Below are 21,941 nucleotides of genomic sequence, written 5' to 3' on the forward strand. Positions count from 1 at the left end.
AGTGTCAAAGGTTTTCTATTAGCAATCTCCTGTCTATACAACGGCATTTATCACTGCCGTACTAAGGTTCTGCCACCAGGGGGCAGTTATGCGGAAGTGAATCACAGTCGATGCGGAGACAGGAAGAGAGGCGCGTCTCATTACTGTAAAAGCTTGAGGGAAAGCGGCATCATAATTATAGTGTGAATCATTAGAAAATTATATTTGTTAAAATGTCTAAGAATACCATGTCGGACCGCTTCCGGAAGGTCGACGTTGATGAGTACGACGAGAACAAGTTTGTGGACGATGAGGACGGCGCAGACAGCCAGGCCGGCCCGGATGAGGCCGAGGTGGATTCGCTCATCAGACAATATCCTTTACGTTACCTTTATATGTACTATTACATTACATACTCTGTGTGTGTGTGTGTGTGTGTGTGTAAGAGATAGAGAACGTCGGCAGGTTTTGTTATTGTGTTGCGGATCAATCACCGTCGTTCCGCGGAGTGCGTGGTCTTCTGTCATTGTGTTTTACTGCAGCCTTGCTATTCGCATGTGTTCGAATTGGCACTTTAACCGTTTTAACGTATCAGTAAAGCGCGACACTGAGGGTATTAGTGTAGAAGTGTAGCAGAAAGTGCGATAGAGGCGGTGTGTACTGACGTCAATCATAGCCGTCCATTAGCGGTTTCACGTAGCAAAGTGTGTGTGTTGTCCTTGACGGCCGATGCACAGGGAACCTTGTAGCAGCTCTACAGGCAGTGCTGAAGAATCCTCCCATCAACACCAAAAACCAGAACGTCAAGGTAACCAGGAACCTACAGTAGAACCAGACCAGTAGACCAAGCAGTAGAGATCAGTAGAACCCAAAGCAGGATAGATATTCTATATTTTATTGACTTGAAATGATAAAACACTGTTTTGGAGCCCCTCCCCTGTCTCCTCCCCCAGGACCGGGCACAGGCGCTGGTGCTGAGGGTGCTGAGCAGCTTTAAGAGCAGTGACATAGAGAAGGGTGTTCAGAGTCTGGACAGCTGTGGCGTGGACCTGCTCATGAAGTACATCTACACAGGCTTCCAGAAGCCCTCTGACAACAGCAGCGCTGTGCTGCTGCAGTGGCACGAGAAGGTACATACATTTACATTTAGTCATTTAGCAGACGTTCTTATCCAGAGCGACTTACAGTAATTACAGGGACATTCCCCCCGAGGCAAGTAGGGTGAAGTGCCTTGCCCAAGGACACAACGTCATTTAGCAGAGCCGGGGATCGAACCAGCAACCTTCTGATTACTAGCCCGATTCCCTAACCGCTCAGCCACCTGACTCCCTACATACACACACACTGGGGCACACACACTCAAACTTTACACATTGACCCATTTTTACTGTGTGTGTGCGCGTGCACGCGTGTGTGTGTGTGTGCAGGCTCTCGCAGTGGGAGGTGTGGGCTCCATCGTCAGGGTGCTGACCGCCAGGAGGACGGTGTAGATGTGGACCTGATCCACAGGGTCCGTGCTGGCACTGGACCCTGCCACCGCACGCTACATACTACATGCTACATACTACATGTTGCGCTAGACGCTACATGTAATATGCTACATGTTATAGGTGACACATTATGTGGTACATGCAACATATTACATGCTACAATCCTGTTCCTGACTGCCAGTCAGACGGCCTTCTTCCTCTCCTGCTCTCAATACCCTACCTCCCCCCTCCCCCCCTCCCTCATTCCCTCCCTCCCTACCTCCCCCCCTCCCTCCCTCCCTCCCCCCTTCTTCCTTGGATGGATATCTGATGTGAGGGGTTGGTAACAGCCTTAAACAGGAGGGAAAGGGGAGAGAGGGAAGGAGTGGAGGGAGGATTGAGACGTGGCCGCCTGTCCTCTCACAGGAGGGGGACGTCTAGTCAGGATCGAGCTCCAACCATGAGACAAGCATGAGCCTCTGTATTAACCAGTGAGTGTGTGCGTGTGCGTGTTCCGCTTGTGAGAAGGAGCTGATGTGTTCGTAGCCTCACACCAGAAGCAGGGGGTGTTTGAGGAGGGGGTGCATGTTGAATTGGAGCACCAGATGCCTTATAGAAGCCTTGTGTTTTGATATGCTGTACATGACTTTCTGGATGCAATAAAGGAATTCATACAATGAGGCTGCTGTGCTTCTGGTTCTGAGGACACACACATGTACACACACATGTACATACACACACACGTACATAAACACGTGTGTGCGCACACACACACACCCCTCTACCTGTCTGCGACTGTCAGCTTCTCAACTAGTACCTGTCATCTGCACCTGTCACGGCCCTCTCACACACACACCCTAAAACACACACATACACACCCTAAAACACACAAACACACCCTTAAACACGTACACACCCAAAGACACACACTACATTAACACACAAACATGAATAACTAAACCCCATCAGATGAGATGTTATGGAATCAGCCAGTTTCTCTGAAGGGAAAGGCAGATTTATAGTCTACCAGACTGGTAACTTCATTGATCTCTTTTTCTCTCCCACTCCCCACTCCTCTCGGTCTCTCTTCCACTAAGTTCAATTCAACAATGCTTTATTAGCATGAATGAGAGAACTTAGTTGCAAAAGATTCTCTCTGTCTTTCTCTCAATCCACTGAGCCTCAGGCGGCAAATGCATGCGATTGTGTTGCCTAATGTAGCTCTATTAGCTATTATGCATCGAATCGAATGAATCGAATCAAGCACCTGCACCGCCCCGCCCCACATGAGCTGACGTCACCGGCGGCCCTTTACTGTTGAGGCTTTGTTGAAAACACGCCGGACACTTAGGACCGACAGCCTTAGATATAAATACGCTAAAAAATACTTTTAAGATATTGTGGATTATTAGATACCTTAAGAATCAAAACAGCATATGGCACATCTTCCCAAAATATATATTTAAAACAATCGGTGGTCTGAAATTCCTTTTAAAATGTAACTTTGATACTACTAAAATCCCCATTAAACTATCCAACTTTCATAAACAAGCACTGTTGGCTTGGTCTCTGGCCTACAAACATAACTTTTCACCACACAAATATATGATTTGGAATAATAAGGATATTAAATACAAAAATAAATCATTATTTTTACCCAAATGGTTTGATAACAATATAATTTATGTTTTTCAACTGTTAGATGCCAATAACATATTACTTTCTTATAAAGATTTTCTGGACAAATTCAACTTACCTGTAACTCCTAAAGAATATGCTACTGTGTTTGATGCGATACCACTTGGGGTTTTAGCGCTTCTCAGAAATGTTTCACCTACACAATACTCCACGTATGCCACATCTGACATATTTTTAGGTAAGTTTAATATTATGAAATAAAGGTGTTGTAATAAATATATTCGGAATTTAGTGTGTGCATCATCCCTTCCGAATTCAAGATTTTATTGGGCTTCTGTTTTTGAAGATATAGACTGGACGAAAGTTTGGAAGATTTCTAACAAATTTTGCATTACCAACAAAGTTAAAGAAGTGTCCTTTAAAATTGTACACAAGATATATCCAGTGACACACCTTTTGAATAAGAGATTTAAACTGAATATTGATCCCAAATGTGTTTTTTGTGTTACTGAGGATGAAACTATCATTCATTTGTTTTGCAATTGTATTTATACTAAATCCTTTTGGTCTGCTTTGGTTCGTCATATTCATAACATAACAGGTCATGTTATAACAAATAGCTTTGATATAATTTTTTATTTTATCAATCCAGATGTTGATTCGGATTGTATTTATTTTATCCAACTACTGATTCTGATGGGTAAATTTCATATTCATAAATGTAAGTGGTCATTGTCCAAGCCAAATTTCACACACTTTATTAATGACTTTAACATGTACACTATGTCTTTATGCAACATTTTAAATACAAAAGCAGGGAAAACATGTGCTATCCTAAAGAAATATAACTTACTTTGACTTAATTATGCATTATCTGGCTTTTTATTTTTTATTTATTTTTTATATATTTTTTAAAAATGTATCTTCTTTGTTATGTATGTGGCTACTTATTTGTTGTATTTTTTCTTGCATAATAAAAAAATACCAACGTGAAGGAGAAGCAGAGCTAGAGAACGAGAGTCAATATTGTGAAGATCGACTCGTTGAAACAGCCCACGCACACAGATCACCAGTTCAGTTCAGGTAAACCAAAAACCTTGAATGACTGTTTTTCTATGGTATGTTCAAACCCAGATGGGCGCTTGACCAGAGTGGTCAAGTCTGTCCAACTCCTCAGCTGTAAGTGGGAATCTAACACTGGAATTAACTTTTTATCACACACTGAAATTAAAAGATTTTTAAACATTTACTACTTGTTTGTGTGTTTGTACTTTGGTTCAAGATCACCTGGATTCAGATGTGGATTAAGACATTTGATTAATCCAGCAACTAGTAGTGTTAATAGAAAGCGCAGCAGATTATATAATTAGCTTTATAAAAATCTTCTTACAGCTCAATTTTTGCTCTTGGACTTATAAAACTCGACTTATAAATAAAACTGATAAAAGGTAAATGTCTTTTTAGACCCTTGGTTGAGGCTTTCCTGGTGGGACAGTTGGGTTCCTCTATCCACACACACACACACTATCCACACACACACACTATCCACACACACACACTATCCACACACACACACACTATCCACACACACACACACTATCCACACACACACACACTATCCACACACACACACACTATCCACACACACACACACTATCCACACACACACAAACTATCCACACACACACACACACAAACTATCCACACACACACAAACTATCCACACACACACAAACTATCCACACACACACAAACTTCGAGCATATTGAAGCACACTGAATTAATGTTGACACACAAATTGTTTATTTTCCCAAACAGATAATGCAGTATACAGTTTTCCCCAAACAACAAAAAATTATATTTACGTTGAAGACTAGCTCAACTAAAAACTCAACATGCTCTAAAAAGTATTTTCAGTGGAGAATATGAGAGAACACACTTCAGCCTCTTATTCAGTCACACACACACTCACACACACACACACACACACTCGAGGGGGTGAAGGTGATGGAGGTGTGTGGTGCTGACTAGCCCCGCCCCCTCTGACTAGCCCCTCCTCCTCCTCCTGAACTCACTGGGGCTGTGTTGGCAAAAACAAAAACATTTCATAAAAAGAAAGTCGTACGTACATGTAGGTAAATCTCCATAGACACCCCAACCCAACCCCCCCTCAACCTCTCCCCACCCTCCCTCCCCCCCCCCCCCCTCCTCCCCCCCCCCCCCCCCCCCCCCCTGTACAAAAGAGATATATAAAACACCACTCAGGCAGCCACTACCCACCAGAAAACCTACCGGGTAACCATGGTGATAGGGGACCCTACAGGAGCACCACCTGACACACACACACAGCTCCTCTGAGGCACTTCACAAACAACCGTTGTGGTCACGCACCATGAACACCGACAGCTTTCTGACAGGCTGAGCTAGGATGGATGATGAGTGATGGATGACAGCTAAAGGATGGATGATGAGTGATGGATGACAGCTAAAGGATGGATGATGAGTGATGGATGACAGCTAGGGTCCCAGGTTAGAGTCATGTAGGCTCTCAGTAAGACTGTAGTACCTCTGCTGACCTCCAGAGAGGGAGGGGGTGGGGGAAGGGAGAGAGAATCAGAGAGAGGGAGATGGAGGGAGAGATGGAGGGAGATAGAGAGAGATGGAGGGAGATAGAGGGAGGGATGGAGGGATATAGAGGGAGATAGAGAGGGAGATAGAGAGGGAGATAGAGAGGGAGATAGAGAGGGAGATAGAGAGGGAGATAGAGAGGGAGATAGAGAGGGAGATAGAGAGGGAGATAGAGAGGGAGATAGAGGGAGGGATGTGAGTCTGTTCCAGTCAGTTGCTCTACTTGTGCTCCTTAGTGGGGGCAAAGTACAGCTCCATGGGCTTGTTGACCTTCCAGTACTTCTCACTGACCAGCTCCAGAGAGAATGAACCATTCAGGACCTGGTGAGAGAGATGAGAGATGGTGGAGGAAGAGGAGGGGGCAGGGAGGAAAAGGAGAGATGGTGGAGGAAGAGGAGGGGGCAGGGAGGAAGAGGAGAGATGGTGGAGGAAGAGGAGGGGGCAGGGAGGAAGAGGAGAGATGGTGGAGGAAGAGGAGGGGGCAGGGAGGAAGAGGAGAGATGGTGGAGGAAGAGGAGGGGGCAGGGAGGAAGAGGAGAGATGGTGGAGGAAGAAGAGGGGGCAGGGAGGAAGAGAAAGAGATGAAGAGAGCAACACATAATTAGAATAAGGGAGATTCTAAACATCAATACAGATTCTTTAAATATAATGATATATTTACAGAGAATGAGAGGTGTGCGAGCCGTGAACTGCTGGTTGGCTGCGGGGATGTAGATGGGGTGTGTGTGTGTGTGTGTGTGAGAGAGCGTACGGTGAACTGCTGGCTGGCTGAGGGGATGTAGATGGTGTACTGCTTTTCGCTGGCTGCGTCCACGCTGGCTGGGCTGCTCTCCTGGCTCCTCCTCAGCTCCTCCAGAGCCAGACGCACCGCCAGGTACTTAGACAGGTGGTCCACCGTGGCGTTACCCGACGTCTTGATGTACCTGCACCAGACAGAGAGACCAGTGGTGTGTTAGTGTCAGGAGTGTGTGTGTGAGGTGTGTGTGTGTGTGTGTGTGAGGTGTGTGACCTGGTCTGGGCAGGGTCCTCCTTCTCCATGAGGGTGGGGTGAGGGCGGAACACCAGCTCTATCTCGCTCGCCCCGTCCAGTGCCAGCTCCACCGCCCCGTTCTCCGCAGCGTTGTCCATGTCCAGCCCCGAGTCGTCCGACGTCTTGGTTCGCTTGATGCTGGGCCCCGCCTCCTGGTTGCTATGGACCGAGGCGTTGCTACAGTGGGAGCTGTTGTCCTCGGCGCCGCTGCCGTGATCAAGCTGGTGCTTCTTACCTCTCTGCAGCCTGCTGGCCCCAGGGGGAAGGAGAGGAGAGAGGGAGGTCAGCAGCCTGCTGGCCCCAGGGGGAAGGAGAGGAGAGAGGGAGGTCAGCAGCCTGCTGGCCCCAGGGGGAAGGAGAGGAGAGAGGGAGGTCAGCAGCCTGCTGGCCCCAGGGGGAAGGAGAGGAGAGAGGGAGGTCAGCAGCCTGCTGGCCCCAGGGGGAAGGAGAGGAGAGAGGGAGGTCAGCAGCCTGCTGGCCCCAGGGGGAAGGAGAGGAGAGAGGGAGGTCAGCAGCCTGCTGGCCCCAGGGGGAAGGAGAGGAGAGAGGGAGGTCAACAGCCTGCTGGCCCCAGGGGGAAGGAGAGGAGAGAGGGAGGTCAGCAGCCTGCTGGCCCCAGGGGGAAGGAGAGGAGAGAGGGAGGTCAGCAGCCTGCTGGCCCCAGGGGGAAGGAGAGGAGAGAGGGAGGTCAGCAGCCTGCTGGCCCCAGGGGGAAGGAGAGGAGAGAGGGAGGTCAGCAGCCTGCTGGCCCCAGGGGGAAGGAGAGGAGAGAGGGAGGTCAGCAGCCTGCTGGCCCCAGGGGGAAGGAGAGGAGAGAGGGAGGTCAGCAGCCTGCTGGCCCCAGGGGGAAGGAGAGGAGAGAGGGAGGTCAGCAGCCTGCTGGCCCCAGGGGGAAGGAGAGGAGAGAGGGAGGTCAGCAGCCTGCTGGCCCCAGGGGGAAGGAGAGGAGAGAGGGAGGTCAGCAGCCTGCTGGCCCCAGGGGGAAGGAGAGGAGAGAGGGAGGTCAGCAGCCTGCTGGCCCCAGGGGGAAGGAGAGGAGAGAGGGAGGTCAGCAGCCTGCTGGCCCCAGGGGGAAGGAGAGGAGAGAGGGAGGTCAGCAGCCTGCTGGCCCCAGGGGGAAGGAGAGGAGAGAGGGAGGTCAGCAGCCTGCTGGCCCCAGGGGGAAGGAGAGGAGAGAGGGAGGTCAGCAGCCTGCTGGCCCCAGGGGGAAGAGAGGAGAGAGGGAGGTCAGCAGCCTGCTGGCCCCAGGGGGAAGGAGAGGAGAGAGGGAGGTCAGCAGCCTGCTGGCCCCAGGGGGAAGAGAGGAGAGAGGGAGGTCAGCAGCCTGCTGGCCCCAGGGGGAAGGAGAGGAGAGAGGGAGGTCAGCACAGTGAGGGGGGTCAGCACAGTGAGGGGGGTCAGGACAGTGAGGGGGGTCAGGACAGTGAGGGGGGTCAGGACAGTGAGGGGGGTCAGGACAGTGAGGGAGGTCAGCACAGAGAGGGGGGTCAGGACAGTGAGGGGGGTCAGCACAGTGAGGGGGGTCAGCACAGTGAGGGGGGTCAGGACAGTGAGGGGGGTCAGGACAGTGAGGGGGGTCAGGACAGTGAGGGGGGTCAGGACAGTGAGGGGGGTCAGCACAGTGAGGGGGGTCAGCACAGTGAGGGGGGTCAGCACAGTGAGGGGGGTCAGGACAGTGAGGGGGGTCAGCACAGTGAGGGGGGTCAGGACAGTGAAGGGGGTCAGGACAGTGAGGGGGGTCAGCACAGTGAGGGGGGTCAGCACAGTGAGGGGGGTCAGCACAGTGAGGGGGGTCAGCACAGTGAGGGGGGTCAGGACAGTGAGGGGGGTCAGCACAGTGAGGGGGGTCAGGACAGTGAGGGGGGTCAGCACAGTGAGGGGGGTCAGGACAGTGAGGGGGGTCAGCACAGTGAGGGGGGTCAGCACAGTGAGGGGGGTCAGGACAGTGAGGGGGGTCAGGACAGTGAGGGGGGTCAGGACAGTGAGGTAGAAATAGAGGGATGGAAAGAACAGCTGGATGGAAGGAAGGAGGAGAGCAGGATGTAGGAGAGAGAGAGCAGGATGTAGGAGAGAGAGAGCAGGATGTAGGAGAGAGAGAGCAGGATGTAGGAGAGAGAGAGAGCAGGATGTAGGAGAGAGAGCAGGATGTAGGAGAGAGAGCAGGATGAAGGAGAGAGCAGGATGTAGGAGAGAGAGAGAGCAGGATGTAGGAGAGAGAGAGAGCAGGATGTAGGAGAGAGAGAGAGCAGGATGTAGGAGAGAGAGAGAGCAGGATGTAGGAGAGAGAGAGAGCAGGATGTAGGAGAGAGAGAGAGCAGGATGTAGGAGAGAGAGCAGGATGTAGGAGAGAGAGCAGGATGTAGGAGAGAGAGAGAGCAGGATGTAGGAGAGAGAGAGAGCAGGATGTAGGAGAGAGAGAGAGCAGGATGTAGGAGAGAGCAGGATGAAGGAGAGAGCAGGATGTAGGAGAGAGAGCAGGATGTAGGAGAGAGAGCAGGATGTAGGAGAGAGAGCAGGATGTAGGAGAGAGAGCAGGATGTAGGAGAGAGAGAGAGCAGGATGTAGGAGAGAGAGAGAGCAGGATGTAGGAGAGAGAGAGAGCAGGATGTAGGAGAGAGAGCAGGATGTAGGAGAGAGAGAGAGCAGGATGTAGGAGGAGAGAAAGAGCAGGATGTAGGAGAGAGAGCAGGATGTAGGAGAGAGAGAGAGCAGGATGTAGGAGGAGAGAGAGAGCAGGATGTAGGAGAGAGAGCAGGATGTAGGAGGAGAGAGAGAGCAGGATGTAGGAGAGCGCGGGGGGACCCAGACCTGTTCATGGCCTGTATCTTGAGCCCCTCCTCGATGCTGTTGCTGAGCGCGTGCGGGTTGTTGTGCTTGCTGATGCGCGCCAGTACCCTCTCCTGGTGCGCCTCGTACTCGTCTCTGCTGGGGTAGATCTTGCTGATCAGGGCGTCGAAGTTGGGGTCTGGACGCAGGGAGCGCTTCGACACCAGCTTCTTCCTGCACGTCGGACACTCCTTGTTCCTGGTTCGCAGGAAGAGGCAATCAGGAGGGTTAGAACTGGGGGGGAGGGAGGGGGGCCAGAGGGAGTGGGGGATGGATGCAGGTGCTGATTGTGTTGTCCCTACAACACACACGTTCATGTAAACAAACACACACTCTCCCTCCCCCTCTCCTTTCCTCTCCCACCCTCAATTTCTCCCCCCCACCCTTTCTCCTTTTACCTCCCCCTCTCTCTCCGCCCCACCCTCCCTCCTCTCACCCGGAGCGCAGCGCGGTGATGATGCAGTCGGCACAGAAGCGGTGCAGACACTCCTTGGTGGTCATGGTGTTCTTCAGCATGTCCAGGCAGATGGGACACATCAGCTCGCTGTGGAGGGAGCGAGGAGACACCGCGATCTCCAGACCATCTGTGATGGCTTCCTGCAGGACGGGGCAACATAGGAGCACAGTTACACACATCACCACCACATCAGAACACCACAGGTTAGACACAACACCACATCAGAACACCACAGGTTAGACACAACACCACATCAGAACACCACACAACATAACACAACACTACAAAACAGTAGCATAGTTAGACCCAACACACAGTAGCATAGTTATCACAACACACAGTAGCACAACACCGTACAGCACATTCTCGCTGTTACCCAGAACACCCCATCATACAGTACTGTTAACCCCAGCACCGGAGTCCCATCAGGTGGATTAGCGTGACTCCCCTCATGCACACTGCGGACGTACCTGCGGCGTTCTCTGCAGTTCGTACAGACTGAGCTCCCAGGTCTTACTGAGGGCTTGAACCCCGTTCGTCTGCACAGTCTGTGTCATCCTGTCGGTTCTGGAACGAAGGGGGAAAAAATGCACGTTACTGTACAACTACCCGACTGCAACCGAAACGTACTAGCATGCCACTGTTGACTGTCGAATCAAAGTAGCGCTCAGCGCTTGTCACTACGTAGCAAGCGTGCTAATGCTGCTGCTGTGTGTTGACTGGCTAGCTAAGCTAGCCTAGCTCGCTAGCTAAAAACAACATCCAAAACAATGACTGAAAGACTGACTACAAGGCAGCAAGCCTTCTAAAGGTTTAGATTTTAAAACATGCTTTTTAAATGTGTTTTTCATCTTGTTCTTTTGAGCTAATTATTTATGTTCCCTTGAGATTTAATGAACCACCGTCTGATTAACTTGAGTAGCTAGCTAGCCAGCTAGCGACCAAAACATTGACGGCAGACAGCTAATGTAATAACAGCACCCGCGGACAAGCTAACGACAGCTAACGACGTGACGTTAGCTTGCCAGTTTATCTTTGTCTTTGTGTTTAATAAAATATCAATAAATAATTGGCTTAAAACAACGTGCCCAAGTTTAACATCATTTTAACACAGGGAAAATACCAGTGATTTAAAACATACACAAGTAATAGATAAGGTTTAACTCGTTATTATGACCCGAAAACGCAAATACAAGACTGTCTGGAAACAGAACCTAGACTAGCTAGGAGGCTTATGCTAGGTAGCTAGCCTAGCTAATTGCTAAGCTGACTATTATTACAGCCATTGACGAGATTTTGAAGACTGGTCATTTGCAATAACGTTGGCAGACCAATACTCGGTTAACTATAATGGTAGGTTTGTAATGCAAAACGGTAACATATATATAAATGCGTTTCTTTCATTGCTACTTACATTTCTGTGTTGTGGATACAGAGAAATAGCCAGCGCGTTCTGGCGACTGCAATATGGCGGCTTCAGGCTTCGCAGTGGTGTTTGGGAAACGTAGGAATTAGGACCGTAGCCACAAAAAAAAACGGAGTGCCAGTGTCGTTCCATGTTAATTAGGCTACACTCTAGTTTCTAGGTCTAAACTACGGTGTTGGACATATCCTACCAAACACTTACATCGGAAATATTAATCACGTTGATGTCATGCTGCAAACACTTATTTTGCCACGATTGAAGAGCCTAACAATTCAGATAGAAAAGTCAAAGTTTCACAAAGACATAGGCTACCTTTGCAATCACCATAGACATTTATGTCTATGGTATTTGCGAATGTGTTTTCATGACTGCGTTCCAGAGAGAAACTGATGTAGACTGTAATAAAAAACGGACGGGAATCAGTTTTTGTCAGATAACCTAATCACTTTCTGGCGTAACACCTGTCGGTTTTATCAACACAAGTGAATAGAAGCACACTTTAAGTTAATTTGAAGTAGGCTATAGCCTCGCATAGGCCTAATTGGAGATATACACAGCCTACATAAAATCACATACACATAGGCCTACATAAAAATATTAAGTCAAATAGGTTGTAAGTGTTATGAGATATTACCCAGAGAACCTATACATGTTTAGCCAAACACACAATATACGCTAAGCGTTTAACGGCCTGAAAGTGACTTTCAGACTCAATATATGAGATCAAGAGGTCTATAAGTGCCCTAGAGAACGTGCAGGCGGGTCCAACTCAGTTTGAGGAAGTTCTCATCTCATCCGCACCGTTCAGAAGGCTTCTCATATTCAAGCGCGCGCCTCTCTGACCGTTTTCTTAAGTGCGCTCGCTCCATCCAGACCACAACACCAGAGAGCGGCTGTCCTTTCTGCTATTACGGGCGGGTTAGCTACATATTCAGCGGCTCAAGGGGAACCGGGGTAGGCCTAAGGCCGGTTGTGCAAAAATGGGAGCCTCTTCTAGTGTTCTGGACGAAACTAAAGCAAACTACATTAAAGGTAGGTAAATGTGCACTTTCCCCGACACGCCGTTCGTCAAAAACCTTCATGTGTCAGTTCTCTGCAGCGGGATCTGTTTACAAGAGGCGAAAGGGAGTGTGAGAATATTGAGGAAATGTTTTATGAATGAGAAAAGATCGCAGTCATTTGAAAGTTTTGAAGTCGAAGTTTAGAACCAGTTTAACTACCGAGTCCTGTGAGACGATGAACTCATAAAAGACAGAAGGCCAGGCGGGCAGGAATATATGACCGTGTTCCTCACTGACATTATTGTCTAAAATTGTGTAATATCCTGTGTTTTGGGACATTTGGTCATTTATAGTGTGTTTATGTGTGGTTACTTGCAACATAATTGAGTTATGCAACATAAATAGTTCAGATATGTGAAGATGATCTTCAAAGAGTCCTTCATCTTTCAATCTCTGTCCTCCCCACTTCCTCTCTCTCTCTCTGTCCTCCTCACTTCCTCTCTCTCTGTCCACCTCTCTCTCCTCCCCACTCCCCTCTTTCTCTCAGTCATCCCCACTTCCTCTCTGTCTCTCTCTCCCCCACTCTCTCAACCCCTCTCCCCCCCCCCCCTCTCTCCCTGGCTCTAGTACAGGTCTCTAAGGGAGTAAACAGTAAAACAGATTCTACAGATGGGAAACCCTGAGTTGTTTAGTGGGTCAGCCAACTCCTCTCCTCTGTATGAGTGTGTGTGACTGTGTGTGTGACTGTGTGTGAGTGACTGTGTGAGAGTGTGTGTGTGTGTGTGTGTGTGTGTGTGTGTGTGTGTGAGAGAGAGAGCAGGGTGATGGCTGTTTGAGCTGCTGCCATAGTGACCTCATCAGCCGTGTGACCCTTTCCAGCCCAGCTGCAGTGTGTGTGTGTGATAGAGAGAGAGAGAGAGAGAGAGAGAGAGAGAGAGAGAGAGAGAGAGAGAGAGAGAGAGAGAGAAAGACAGAGCATTTCCTGTGGCTTACATTCCTTATTGTGCAGCTGAAAGCTGGAAAATACTTGTCTGGAGTTGTGTATGGTCTAAATTAGGGTTAGAATTTGTATTATATTTGTATTAAAGGTTGGGTTGAGGAGAAAGGGACCAGTGTTGTACTAGGGTTAGAAACCAGGTTCGGTGTTTGTTAGTTCTGATAGTTTTAGGGTTAGTGCAAGGGTTAGTGGTTAGAGAAAACTGGATTTTGAATGGGACTAAATTATGTCCCCACAAGAATATCAACATCCTGATGTTACGTAAACCCAAACCACAAATAGTATATTATGTCTGTTATCACCAGTCTCTGCTGGGATGAGAGGAAGAGAGATAGAGGGAGGAAGAGAGAGAGCTAAATGACTGAGGGAGAGAGAGGGAGAGTGAGGAAGAGAGAGATACAGACAGATAGACGGAGAGAGAAGGAGGGGTTGAAAATAAATCCACTTTGCTGTAAGGATCATGAGAGATAAGAGTTAATGTGGTTATATACAAGGTCTCATATCTGCACTAACTCTGCCCTCAAACACAGTGTGTTTCTATCTCTCTAACTCTGCCCTCAAACACAGTGTGTCTATCTCTCTAACTCTGCCCTCAACATATATAAATACACACACATATATGTGTTTTATATATGTGTGTGTGTCTAGGCCATGCGGAGGCGAAGCTGAAGAACTTCAGTCCTCACTACCGACAGCAGGCCCTGCAGGCCAGGGTGCAGCTGCTGCAGGAGGAGGCGGAGCCTCGCAGGGAGGGGCGGGACCAGCTGCTGACTCCCAAGGTAAGGGGTGGGGCCACAGGCGTCCTCATGAAGAAGCAGGAAGTAGTTAGTGTTCCATCACGAGGCGTTAGTGTTCCATCGCGAGGCGTTAGTGTTCCATCACGAGGCGTTAGTGTTCTATCATGAGGCGTTAGTGTTCCATCACGAGGCGTTAGTGTTCCATCGCGAGGCGTTAGTGTTCCATCATGAGGCGTTAGTGTTCCATCGCGAGGCGTTAGTGTTCCATCATGAGGCGTTAGTGTTCCTTCATGAGGCGTTAGTGTTCTATCATGAGGCGTTAGTGTTCCATTATGAGGCGTTAGTGTTCCATCATGAGGCGTTAGTGTTCCATCATGAGGCGTTAGTGTTCCATCATGAGGCGTTAGTGTTCCATCATGAGGCGTTAGTGTTCCATCATGAGGCGTTAGTGTTCCATCATGAGGCGTTAGTGTTCCATCATGAGGCGTTAGTGTTCTATCATGAGGCGTTAGTGTTCCATCATGAGGCGTTAGTGTTCCATCATGAGGCGTTAGTGTTCCTTCATGAGGCGTTAGTGTTCCTTCATGAGGCGTTAGTGAAGTTTGAAGAGTTTTTGGGGGGACAAATTTCTGTTTCGAGTTTTTTTGAGCAGTCACTGTATAAACCTCTATACCTGAGGCACTGGGGGATGGGCGTGGCTCCATGGTTAGAACATTTACAGCAGATTTATGGGTCACAGGTTAAAATTCCCCTTGTATGTTAGGTCAAAGCGTCTGATAAATGGTGACATTATACTAATAATGTGTGTATGGTGTGTGTGTGTGTGTGTGTGTGTGTGTAGGAGACGAGGGGCTCAGAGGAGTTGTTGTACCACAACAGTGTGAATTGCCAGTGTGATGACAGCAGGAAGTGGAAGGAGAAGTTTGTGGTTGTCAGGGGAAACCACACACTGGAACTCCACGACACCCAGGAGGTACCGAGGTGGTCTCTCATCTCTCTCTGCCAACATGTGCAATTATTACAGAATAATTGAATAAGAATACATTATGAAACAATGTTATGGATCTCTTCTCTCCCTCCCTTCTCCTCTTTCTGCTCTTCTCCCCCTCCTCCCCCTCCCCCCCTCCTCCCCCTCCTCCCTCCCTCCCTCCCCCCCCCCTCCCCCTCCAGAGCTTCAGCAGAGGGACCCCTGCCAGACACAGTCAGAGTTTAACAGGAGGGGCGGCGATGACCTCAGAGGACACATACTCTGCTCTGCTGGACAGGGTCTTTCCTGACCCCAACGGTGTGTGTGTGTGGCGGGGTGGGGGGGTGGGGGGGCGGGTACTGAGGGGTGTAGCTGTTTCTAGTGTATCTAGTCCTGTGTGTGTGTGTCTGTGTGTTGATGCTGTGTGTGTGTGTGTAGGTGTGAAGGAGACCCAGTCTGTGGTTCCTGCAGGATGGTTCCCTGTGTTCCTGTGTCTCCCCTACAGTCCAGACATCTTCTTCTCCTTCAGACAGGAAGAGCAACAAGCCCACTTTCTGTCCATCCTAAACACCTGCATCAGACACCAGAATCTTGGTATGCCACACACAAACAAACACACGCACACACACACACACAACCAGCTCGACAGTGAGTCATGCTCTCCTCTGCTGTCACATCCACTCTAGAACGTTCTGCTGCATCATGTTGTTGTTCTCTGGTTGCCGTGGCAACCAGCCAATAATACGACTGCTCTCGGCCGACTTCCTGACAGGAAATTACTTCACAGCCAGCGGTTAGCTGCTGGTTCAGTTTGACTCTGTCCTCCTTCAACCCTAACCACACTTCCTCCACAGCTACACACGCTTCCTGCCCCAGCATACCGTCACACAGCTCAACTGCTGAAACTCTCCTCAGCATCAATACCGCCCAACCGCACCATGGAGGAGCTAGCTGTCTCGTGGCGTAGCTGGTTAAATCAAATCAAATTAACTGCCCCTCAACCAACCTAAACCCTCAAGGAAGACAAGGAAAAACTCCCAAAAAACTCAAAGCAGCTAGCTGTCCCGTGGCGCAGCTGGTTAAAGCAGCTAGCTGTCCCGTGGCGTAGCTGGTTAAAGCAGCTAGCTGTCCCGTGGCGCACCTGGTTAAAGCAGCTAGCTGTCCCGTGGCACAGCTGGTTAAAGCAGCTAGCTGTCCCGTGGCGTAGCTGGTTAAAGCAGCTAGCTGTCCCGTGGCGTAGCTGGTTAGAGCAGCTACCTGTCCCGTGGCGTAGCTGGTTAAAGCAGCTAGCTGTCCCGTGGCGCAGCTGGTTAAAGCAGCTAGCTGTCCTGTGGCGTAGCTGGTTAAAGCAGCTAGCTGTCCTGTGGCGCACCTGGTTAAAGCAGCTAGCTGTCCCGTGGCACAGCTGGTTAAAGCAGCTAGCTGTCCCGTGGCGTAGCTGGTTAAAGCAGCTACCTGTGACCTTGTGACGTGCAGTGCAACGCTGTAACCCCTGCTGTGCCCCTGTCCCCAGGCTGGCGTGAGGGCCCCAGAGGGGAGGTGCTGGCCCTGCAGAGAGCCCTGCTCTTCTACAGGCAGGAGAAACACCACTACGAGTGCTGGGAGCTGGAACTGGGCTCTGACCTGCAGGTACACACACTCACATACACACACACACTCACATACACACACTGGAACTGGGCTCTGACCTGCAGGTACACACACTCACATACACACACACACTCACATACACACACTGGAACTGGGCTCTGACCTGCAGGTACACACACTCATATACACACACTGGAACTGGGCTCTGACCTGCAGGTACACACACTCACATACACAGACACACTGGAACTGGGCTCTGACCTGCAGGTACACACACTCATATACACACACTGGAACTGGGCTCTGACCTGCAGGTACACACACTCACATACACTCACACACACACACATACACACCGGAACTGGGCTCTGACCTGCAGGTACACACACTCACATACACACACACACATTACTGTACAAACACGTGTGTGTATATATGCATATGTGTGTGTGTAGGTGCTGTCTAACCTGGTGATGGAGGATCTGCTCCCGTCCCTCCAGACTGACCTGCTGCCCAGACTGAGAGGCAGGAGGAGGCTGTGGACGTCTGTGAGTCTCACACACACACACACACACACACACACATACACTCACACACACACTCACACACATACACTCACACCACACACACATTCACACACACACACTCACACACATACACTCACACCACACACACATTCACACACATACACTCACACACACATACACTCACACACACACACTCACACACATACACTCACACATACACTCACACACACACTCACACACATACACTCACACCACACACACATTCACACACATACACTCACACACACATACACTCACACACACACACTCACACACATACACTCACACATACACTCACACACACAAACACACACACACTCACACACACACACACACACACACACACACACACACACACACACACACACACACACACACACACACACACTCACACACATACACTCACACACACACACACACACTCACACACATACACTCACACACTCACACACATACACTCACTCATACACACACACACACATGTATACAGACTTACGTATACACTTTGGATAAACCCATCAGTCAGTGGAGGCAATGGTGCCCCCTGGTTTGCAGGTAGTGCAGGCAGCGTACCAATTGGTCCAGGAGCAGCTGGGGGCGGGGCTAGAGGCCCTGAAGGAGGAGTGTCGCCAAACGGCCTTGGCCAATCAGACGCTCATACGCTCCGACCTTGACCAGATCCTGGCCTCGCGAGCCTTCTTACAGGACAAGCTGTCAGGTAACACACAAACATATACACACACACTGTCACAGAGTGTGTTCCCAGTGTGTGTGTCAACAGTGTGTGTGTGTGTCCAGAGTGTGTGTTTGTTTCAGCGGAGCGTGTGTGCAGCACCAGTGTGGCCCCCTGCCTGCCATCCCTCCTGGAGGAGGTGAGGGGGGGCGTCAGGGGGGGCTTCCTGGCCCTGCGGCGCCACCTGGAGGAGGGGATGACCTCCGCATGCCTCGCACTGGGAGAGGGGGCGCAGGGGGGGCCGGAGCAGGTCACCATGGTGAGTGGAGGAAGGAGGGGGGAGGGAGTCTCCTCTTCCCTTCTGTACCTCTTATCCCCTCTCCTCCCCTCCTCCTCTCCTCTCTTCCTCCCCTCTCCTCCCCTCCTCCTCTCCTCTCTTCCTCCCCTCCTCCTCTCCTCCCCTCCTCCCCTCTCCTCCCCTCCTCCTCCCGTCCCCTCCCCTCTCCTCCTCCCCTCCTCCTCTCCTGTCCCCCTCTCCTCCCCTCTCCTCCTCCCCTCCTCTCCTCCCCTCCTCTCCTCCCCTCCTCCTCTCCTCTCCTGTCCTCCTCCCCTCCTCCTCTCCTCTCCTGTCCCCCTCTCCTCCCCTCCTCCTCTCCTCCTCTCCTCTCCTGTCCTCCTCTCCTCCCCTCCTCCCCTCCCCTCTCCTCCCCTCTCCTCTCCTCCCCTCCTCCTGTCCTCCTCTCCTCTCCTGTCCTCCTCCCCTCCTCCTCCCCTCTCCTCCTCCCCTCCTCCTCTCCCCTCCTCCCCTCCCCTCTCCTCCTCCCCTCCTCTCCTCCCCTCCTCCTCCCCTCCCCTCTCCTCCTCCCCTCCTCCCCTCTCCTCCTCCCCTCCCCTCCTCTCCTCCCCTCCTCCTCCCCTCCCCTCTCCTCCTCCCCTCCTCTCCTCCCCTCCTCTTCTCCTCTCCAGGTAGTGTCTCCCCTCTCCTCTGCCAGTCTGGAGCAGTGCTACCAGCCGGTGGAGCAGCTGAGGGAGAAGCTTCAAGACCTCCGCCAGAGATTCAGATACTCCAACTGCCAGCGGCTCATCCACACCACGCAGATAGACATGCAGCAGGTCTGATCACACAGACAGATAGACATGCAGCAGGTCTGATCACACAGTCAGATAGACATGCAGCAGGTCTGATCACACAGACAGATAGACATGCAGCAGGTCTGATCACACACAGACAGACACATAGGCAGATAGACATGCAGCAGGTCTGATCACACAGTCAGATAGACATGCAGCAGGTCTGATCACACAGTCAGATAGACATGCAGCAGGTCTGATCACACAGTCAGATAGACATGCAGCAGGTCTGATCACACAGTCAGATAGACATGCAGCAGGTCTGATCACACAGACAGATAGACACACAGGCAGATAGACATGCAGCAGGTCTGATCACACAGTCAGATAGACATGCAGCAGGTCTGATCACACAGTCAGATAGACATGCAGCAGGTCTGATCACACAGTCAGATAGACATGCAGATAGACTGACATGCAGAAAGTCTGGAAAAATGGTTCTCTGTGTGTGTATATTTATATACTTGTGTGTGTGTAGCTGATGGAAAGTGCTGTTCACACCTTTGAGCTACTGGTCCAGTCAGAGCCACCAGCTCAGTGGAGCTCTACTGTGGAGAAGATCAAGCTGCGCGTGCTCAAGGTACACACTCACACACATTATATATTTGATAATATATACAGCCAACCTGTGTCTGAAGTGTGCTGTCATAGCGATTGACGTGTGTTGTGTTATCACGGTGACAGCTGTATGACCACGACAGCCGCTTGGCTCTGAAGAGGATCCTAAAGGAAGCTCTGACTGACATCACACTTCCTGTCCTACGCAGGAACTTGGCGCCCACCTGTAAACCTGTATGTGAAAACCCTCTCCTCCCTCCATCACCATGTGTCTGGTGCGCTGAGGTTGTGTTGTGGTGCGCTGAGGTTGTGTTGTGGTGCGCTGAGGTTGTGTTGTGGTGCGCTGAGGTTGTGTTGTGGTGCGCTGAGGTTGTGTTGTGGTTGTTGATGATGGATCGTTGGTGTCGTGGTTACAGGAGCTGCAGAAGTTCGAGCAGTTTATCTTTGCTGACTACAGCCAGCTCATCCAGGTGGAGAACGTGTATGAAGACCTTCTACTCTGCCTGATCACCAAGGAGATCGACAAGGGTACCCTCCCTCCTCTTCCCTCCCTCCCCTCTCCCCCCCTCCTTCCCCTCTCCTTCCCTCCTTCCCCTCCCCTCCCTCCTCTCCCTCCCTCCCTCTCTCCCCTCTCATGGCTGTCTGTCTGAATGTCTCTCTCTCTCCTCCAGTGATGCTGGCAGCAGTCAGTGAGAAGAACAACCATCTCCAGGTGGACAGTTCCAACCAAGCCATCAGTCAGACCAGCTTGTCTTGCTACTCTGACCCTGGCCTTGACCCCAACCCTGACCCCATCCCTGACCCCAGTCCTAACCCTGACCCCAGTCCTGACCCCAGTCCTAACCCTGACCCCAGCCTCGGTTCAAAACCCAGACTTGACCCCTGCCCTGACCCTATCCCTGACCCCAGTCCTATCCCTGACCCTAGTCTTGACCCCAGTCCTAACCCTAGTCTTGACCCCAGTCCTAACCCTGACCCTATTCTTGACCTCAGCCCTGGCCCCAGTCCTAATCCTGACCTTGACCCTAGTCTTGACCCTAGTCCTGATCCTGTCTCTATCCCTTCCTGTCCTCAACCCACCTCTGACCTCCAGCCTGCCTCTCTCAAGTCTGAGGAGCTGTCTGACCCCAGCCCCTCCCCTGCCTCCCCCCCAGCCCCCCTCCCTGAGTTCTCACCTCAGGACCAGATTCCAGCAGCTCCCTCTGCTGTGGGAGAGACACGCACAGGATGTGAGGTCATCGCTACAGGATGTGATGTCATTCCTACAGGATGTAATGTCATTGACATAGTGACTGACAGTCTTGCTTCCCTGTCTGCCAATGCGCCCCCTACTGGCCAGAGACAAGCTACTGACAGAGCAGTGTACCTTAACCCTCCTAAAGCACACCCTGAAACACGGCACAGTGGTACGATCCAATATGCCACCCCCAAAAGTGACAGTGGTATGGTCCAAGATACCACGCCCATGAGTGAAAGTGGTACGGTCCAATCTGACACCCCCATGAGTGACAGTGGTACGGTCCAATCTGACACCCCCATGAGTGACAGTGGTACTGTCCAATCTGACACCCCCATGAGTGACAGTGGTACGGTCCAATCTGACACCCCCATGAGTGATAATGGTACGGTTCAATCTGACACCCCCATGAGTGACAGTGGTACGGTCCAATCTGACACCCCCATGAGTGACAGTGGTACGGTCCAATCTGATACCCCCATGAGTGATAATGGTACGGTCCAAGATACTTCCCCCACCAGTGAAAGTGGTACGGTCCAATCTGACACCCCCATGAGTGATAGTGATGCAGTCCAAGAAACCACCCCTATGAGTGAAAGTGGTACAGTCCATTCTGAATTCCCCATGAGTGATAGTGGTACGGTCCAATCAGGAGAGACCGGTTCTGAGGGAGAGGAGCCATCCTCCCCATTGGACAGTATCAAGCAGATCAGAGAGCTGGTGGTGGAGGTGATAGAGGTGGAGGACCTGGTGTACAGGCGTCCCCAAGGCAACAACACAGTCTGACCCGGCTTTGTCATGGCAACTGCACAGCCTCAACCCACAGCGTTGTTGCGGCAACATCACCACCTGACCTGGCCACGTTCATGTTGTCTTTAACCATCAACGTAACAATTGTACAATTTTAGACTTCTATATATATTATATATATGTAAAAAAATAAAAAAAAAAGCGTAAAACCCCTCCGTACTGACGTCAATTTTGTTCCGTAATAAAAAATTACAAATAAAGTTCTCAGTGAAAACACAAGG

The 21,941-nt window shown here is 50.7% G+C and overlaps 3 protein-coding genes across 5 annotated transcripts; 2 read left to right on the plus strand and 1 right to left on the minus strand.

The window, feature by feature from the left end:
* The first annotated feature begins 93 nt into the window (after nucleotides 1–93).
* Nucleotides 94–2,129, plus strand: arpc5a (actin related protein 2/3 complex, subunit 5A). Its single transcript, XM_062482022.1, has 4 exons — nucleotides 94–352; nucleotides 715–787; nucleotides 933–1,109; nucleotides 1,407–2,129. Exons 1-4 carry the CDS (start codon nucleotides 213–215, stop codon nucleotides 1,467–1,469), a joined length of 453 nt encoding a protein of 150 aa, XP_062338006.1. The 5' UTR covers nucleotides 94–212; the 3' UTR covers nucleotides 1,470–2,129.
* A 2,737-nt stretch (nucleotides 2,130–4,866) lies between these two features.
* Nucleotides 4,867–11,568, minus strand: rnf2 (ring finger protein 2). Its single transcript, XM_062482530.1, has 7 exons — nucleotides 11,442–11,568; nucleotides 10,498–10,594; nucleotides 10,007–10,167; nucleotides 9,553–9,768; nucleotides 6,724–6,990; nucleotides 6,466–6,637; nucleotides 4,867–6,035 (listed from the first exon to the last, which is right to left on the minus strand). The coding sequence occupies exons 2-7, from the start codon at nucleotides 10,582–10,584 to the stop codon at nucleotides 5,934–5,936; spliced, it is 1,005 nt and encodes a 334-aa protein (XP_062338514.1). The 5' UTR covers nucleotides 10,585–10,594; nucleotides 11,442–11,568; the 3' UTR covers nucleotides 4,867–5,933.
* Nucleotides 11,569–12,015: 447 nt separating this feature from the next.
* On the plus strand, nucleotides 12,016–21,928 carry niban1b (niban apoptosis regulator 1b). 3 transcript variants are annotated; one of them, XM_062482526.1, is made up of 15 exons: nucleotides 12,016–12,485; nucleotides 14,100–14,230; nucleotides 15,030–15,161; nucleotides 15,359–15,473; nucleotides 15,594–15,749; nucleotides 16,669–16,784; nucleotides 17,201–17,293; nucleotides 17,867–18,029; nucleotides 18,110–18,303; nucleotides 18,951–19,097; nucleotides 19,594–19,695; nucleotides 19,800–19,907; nucleotides 20,090–20,201; nucleotides 20,345–20,470; nucleotides 20,549–21,928. In XM_062482526.1, exons 1-15 carry the CDS (start codon nucleotides 12,434–12,436, stop codon nucleotides 21,694–21,696), a joined length of 2,895 nt encoding a protein of 964 aa, XP_062338510.1. In that variant the 5' UTR covers nucleotides 12,016–12,433; the 3' UTR covers nucleotides 21,697–21,928. The 3 variants fall into 3 exon arrangements, with proteins under 3 accessions (XP_062338510.1, XP_062338509.1, XP_062338511.1); XM_062482525.1 differs by having other exon boundaries at nucleotides 12,018–12,485; nucleotides 20,345–21,927; XM_062482527.1 differs by lacking the exons at nucleotides 12,016–12,485; nucleotides 14,100–14,230 and having other exon boundaries at nucleotides 15,044–15,169; nucleotides 20,345–21,928.
* The last annotated feature ends 13 nt before the right edge of the window (nucleotides 21,929–21,941 follow it).

Source organism: Osmerus eperlanus, chromosome 16 (genome assembly GCF_963692335.1).
Source record: "Osmerus eperlanus chromosome 16, fOsmEpe2.1, whole genome shotgun sequence".
Classification (NCBI taxonomy): Eukaryota; Metazoa; Chordata; class Actinopteri; order Osmeriformes; family Osmeridae; genus Osmerus; species Osmerus eperlanus.

What these genes read in the sequence shown, in the direction of transcription:
- niban1b (XM_062482525.1), top strand. Translation starts at nt 12,434, where the DNA reads ATGGGAGCCTCTTCTAGTGTTCTGGACGAAACTAAAGCAAACTACATT. An exon ending in GGCCGGAGCAGGTCACCATG is followed by an intron (nt 18,304 to 18,950) that starts GTGAGTGGAGGA and finishes TCTCCTCTCCAG; the next exon opens with GTAGTGTCTCCCCTCTCCTC. An exon ending in TGGCGCCCACCTGTAAACCT is followed by an intron (nt 19,908 to 20,089) that starts GTATGTGAAAAC and finishes TCGTGGTTACAG; the next exon opens with GAGCTGCAGAAGTTCGAGCA.
- rnf2 (XM_062482530.1), bottom strand. Translation starts at nt 10,584, where the DNA reads ATGACACAGACTGTGCAGACGAACGGGGTTCAAGCCCTCAGTAAGACC. An exon ending in AAGATACAGGCCATGAACAG is followed by an intron (nt 6,991 to 9,552) that starts GTCTGGGTCCCC and finishes TGGGGCCAGCAG; the next exon opens with GCTGCAGAGAGGTAAGAAGC. An exon ending in CAGCCAGCCAGCAGTTCACC is followed by an intron (nt 6,036 to 6,465) that starts GTACGCTCTCTC and finishes CTCTCTCACCAG; the next exon opens with GTCCTGAATGGTTCATTCTC.
- arpc5a (XM_062482022.1), top strand. Translation starts at nt 213, where the DNA reads ATGTCTAAGAATACCATGTCGGACCGCTTCCGGAAGGTCGACGTTGAT. An exon ending in CCAAAAACCAGAACGTCAAG is followed by an intron (nt 788 to 932) that starts GTAACCAGGAAC and finishes CTCCTCCCCCAG; the next exon opens with GACCGGGCACAGGCGCTGGT. An exon ending in TGCTGCAGTGGCACGAGAAG is followed by an intron (nt 1,110 to 1,406) that starts GTACATACATTT and finishes GTGTGTGTGCAG; the next exon opens with GCTCTCGCAGTGGGAGGTGT.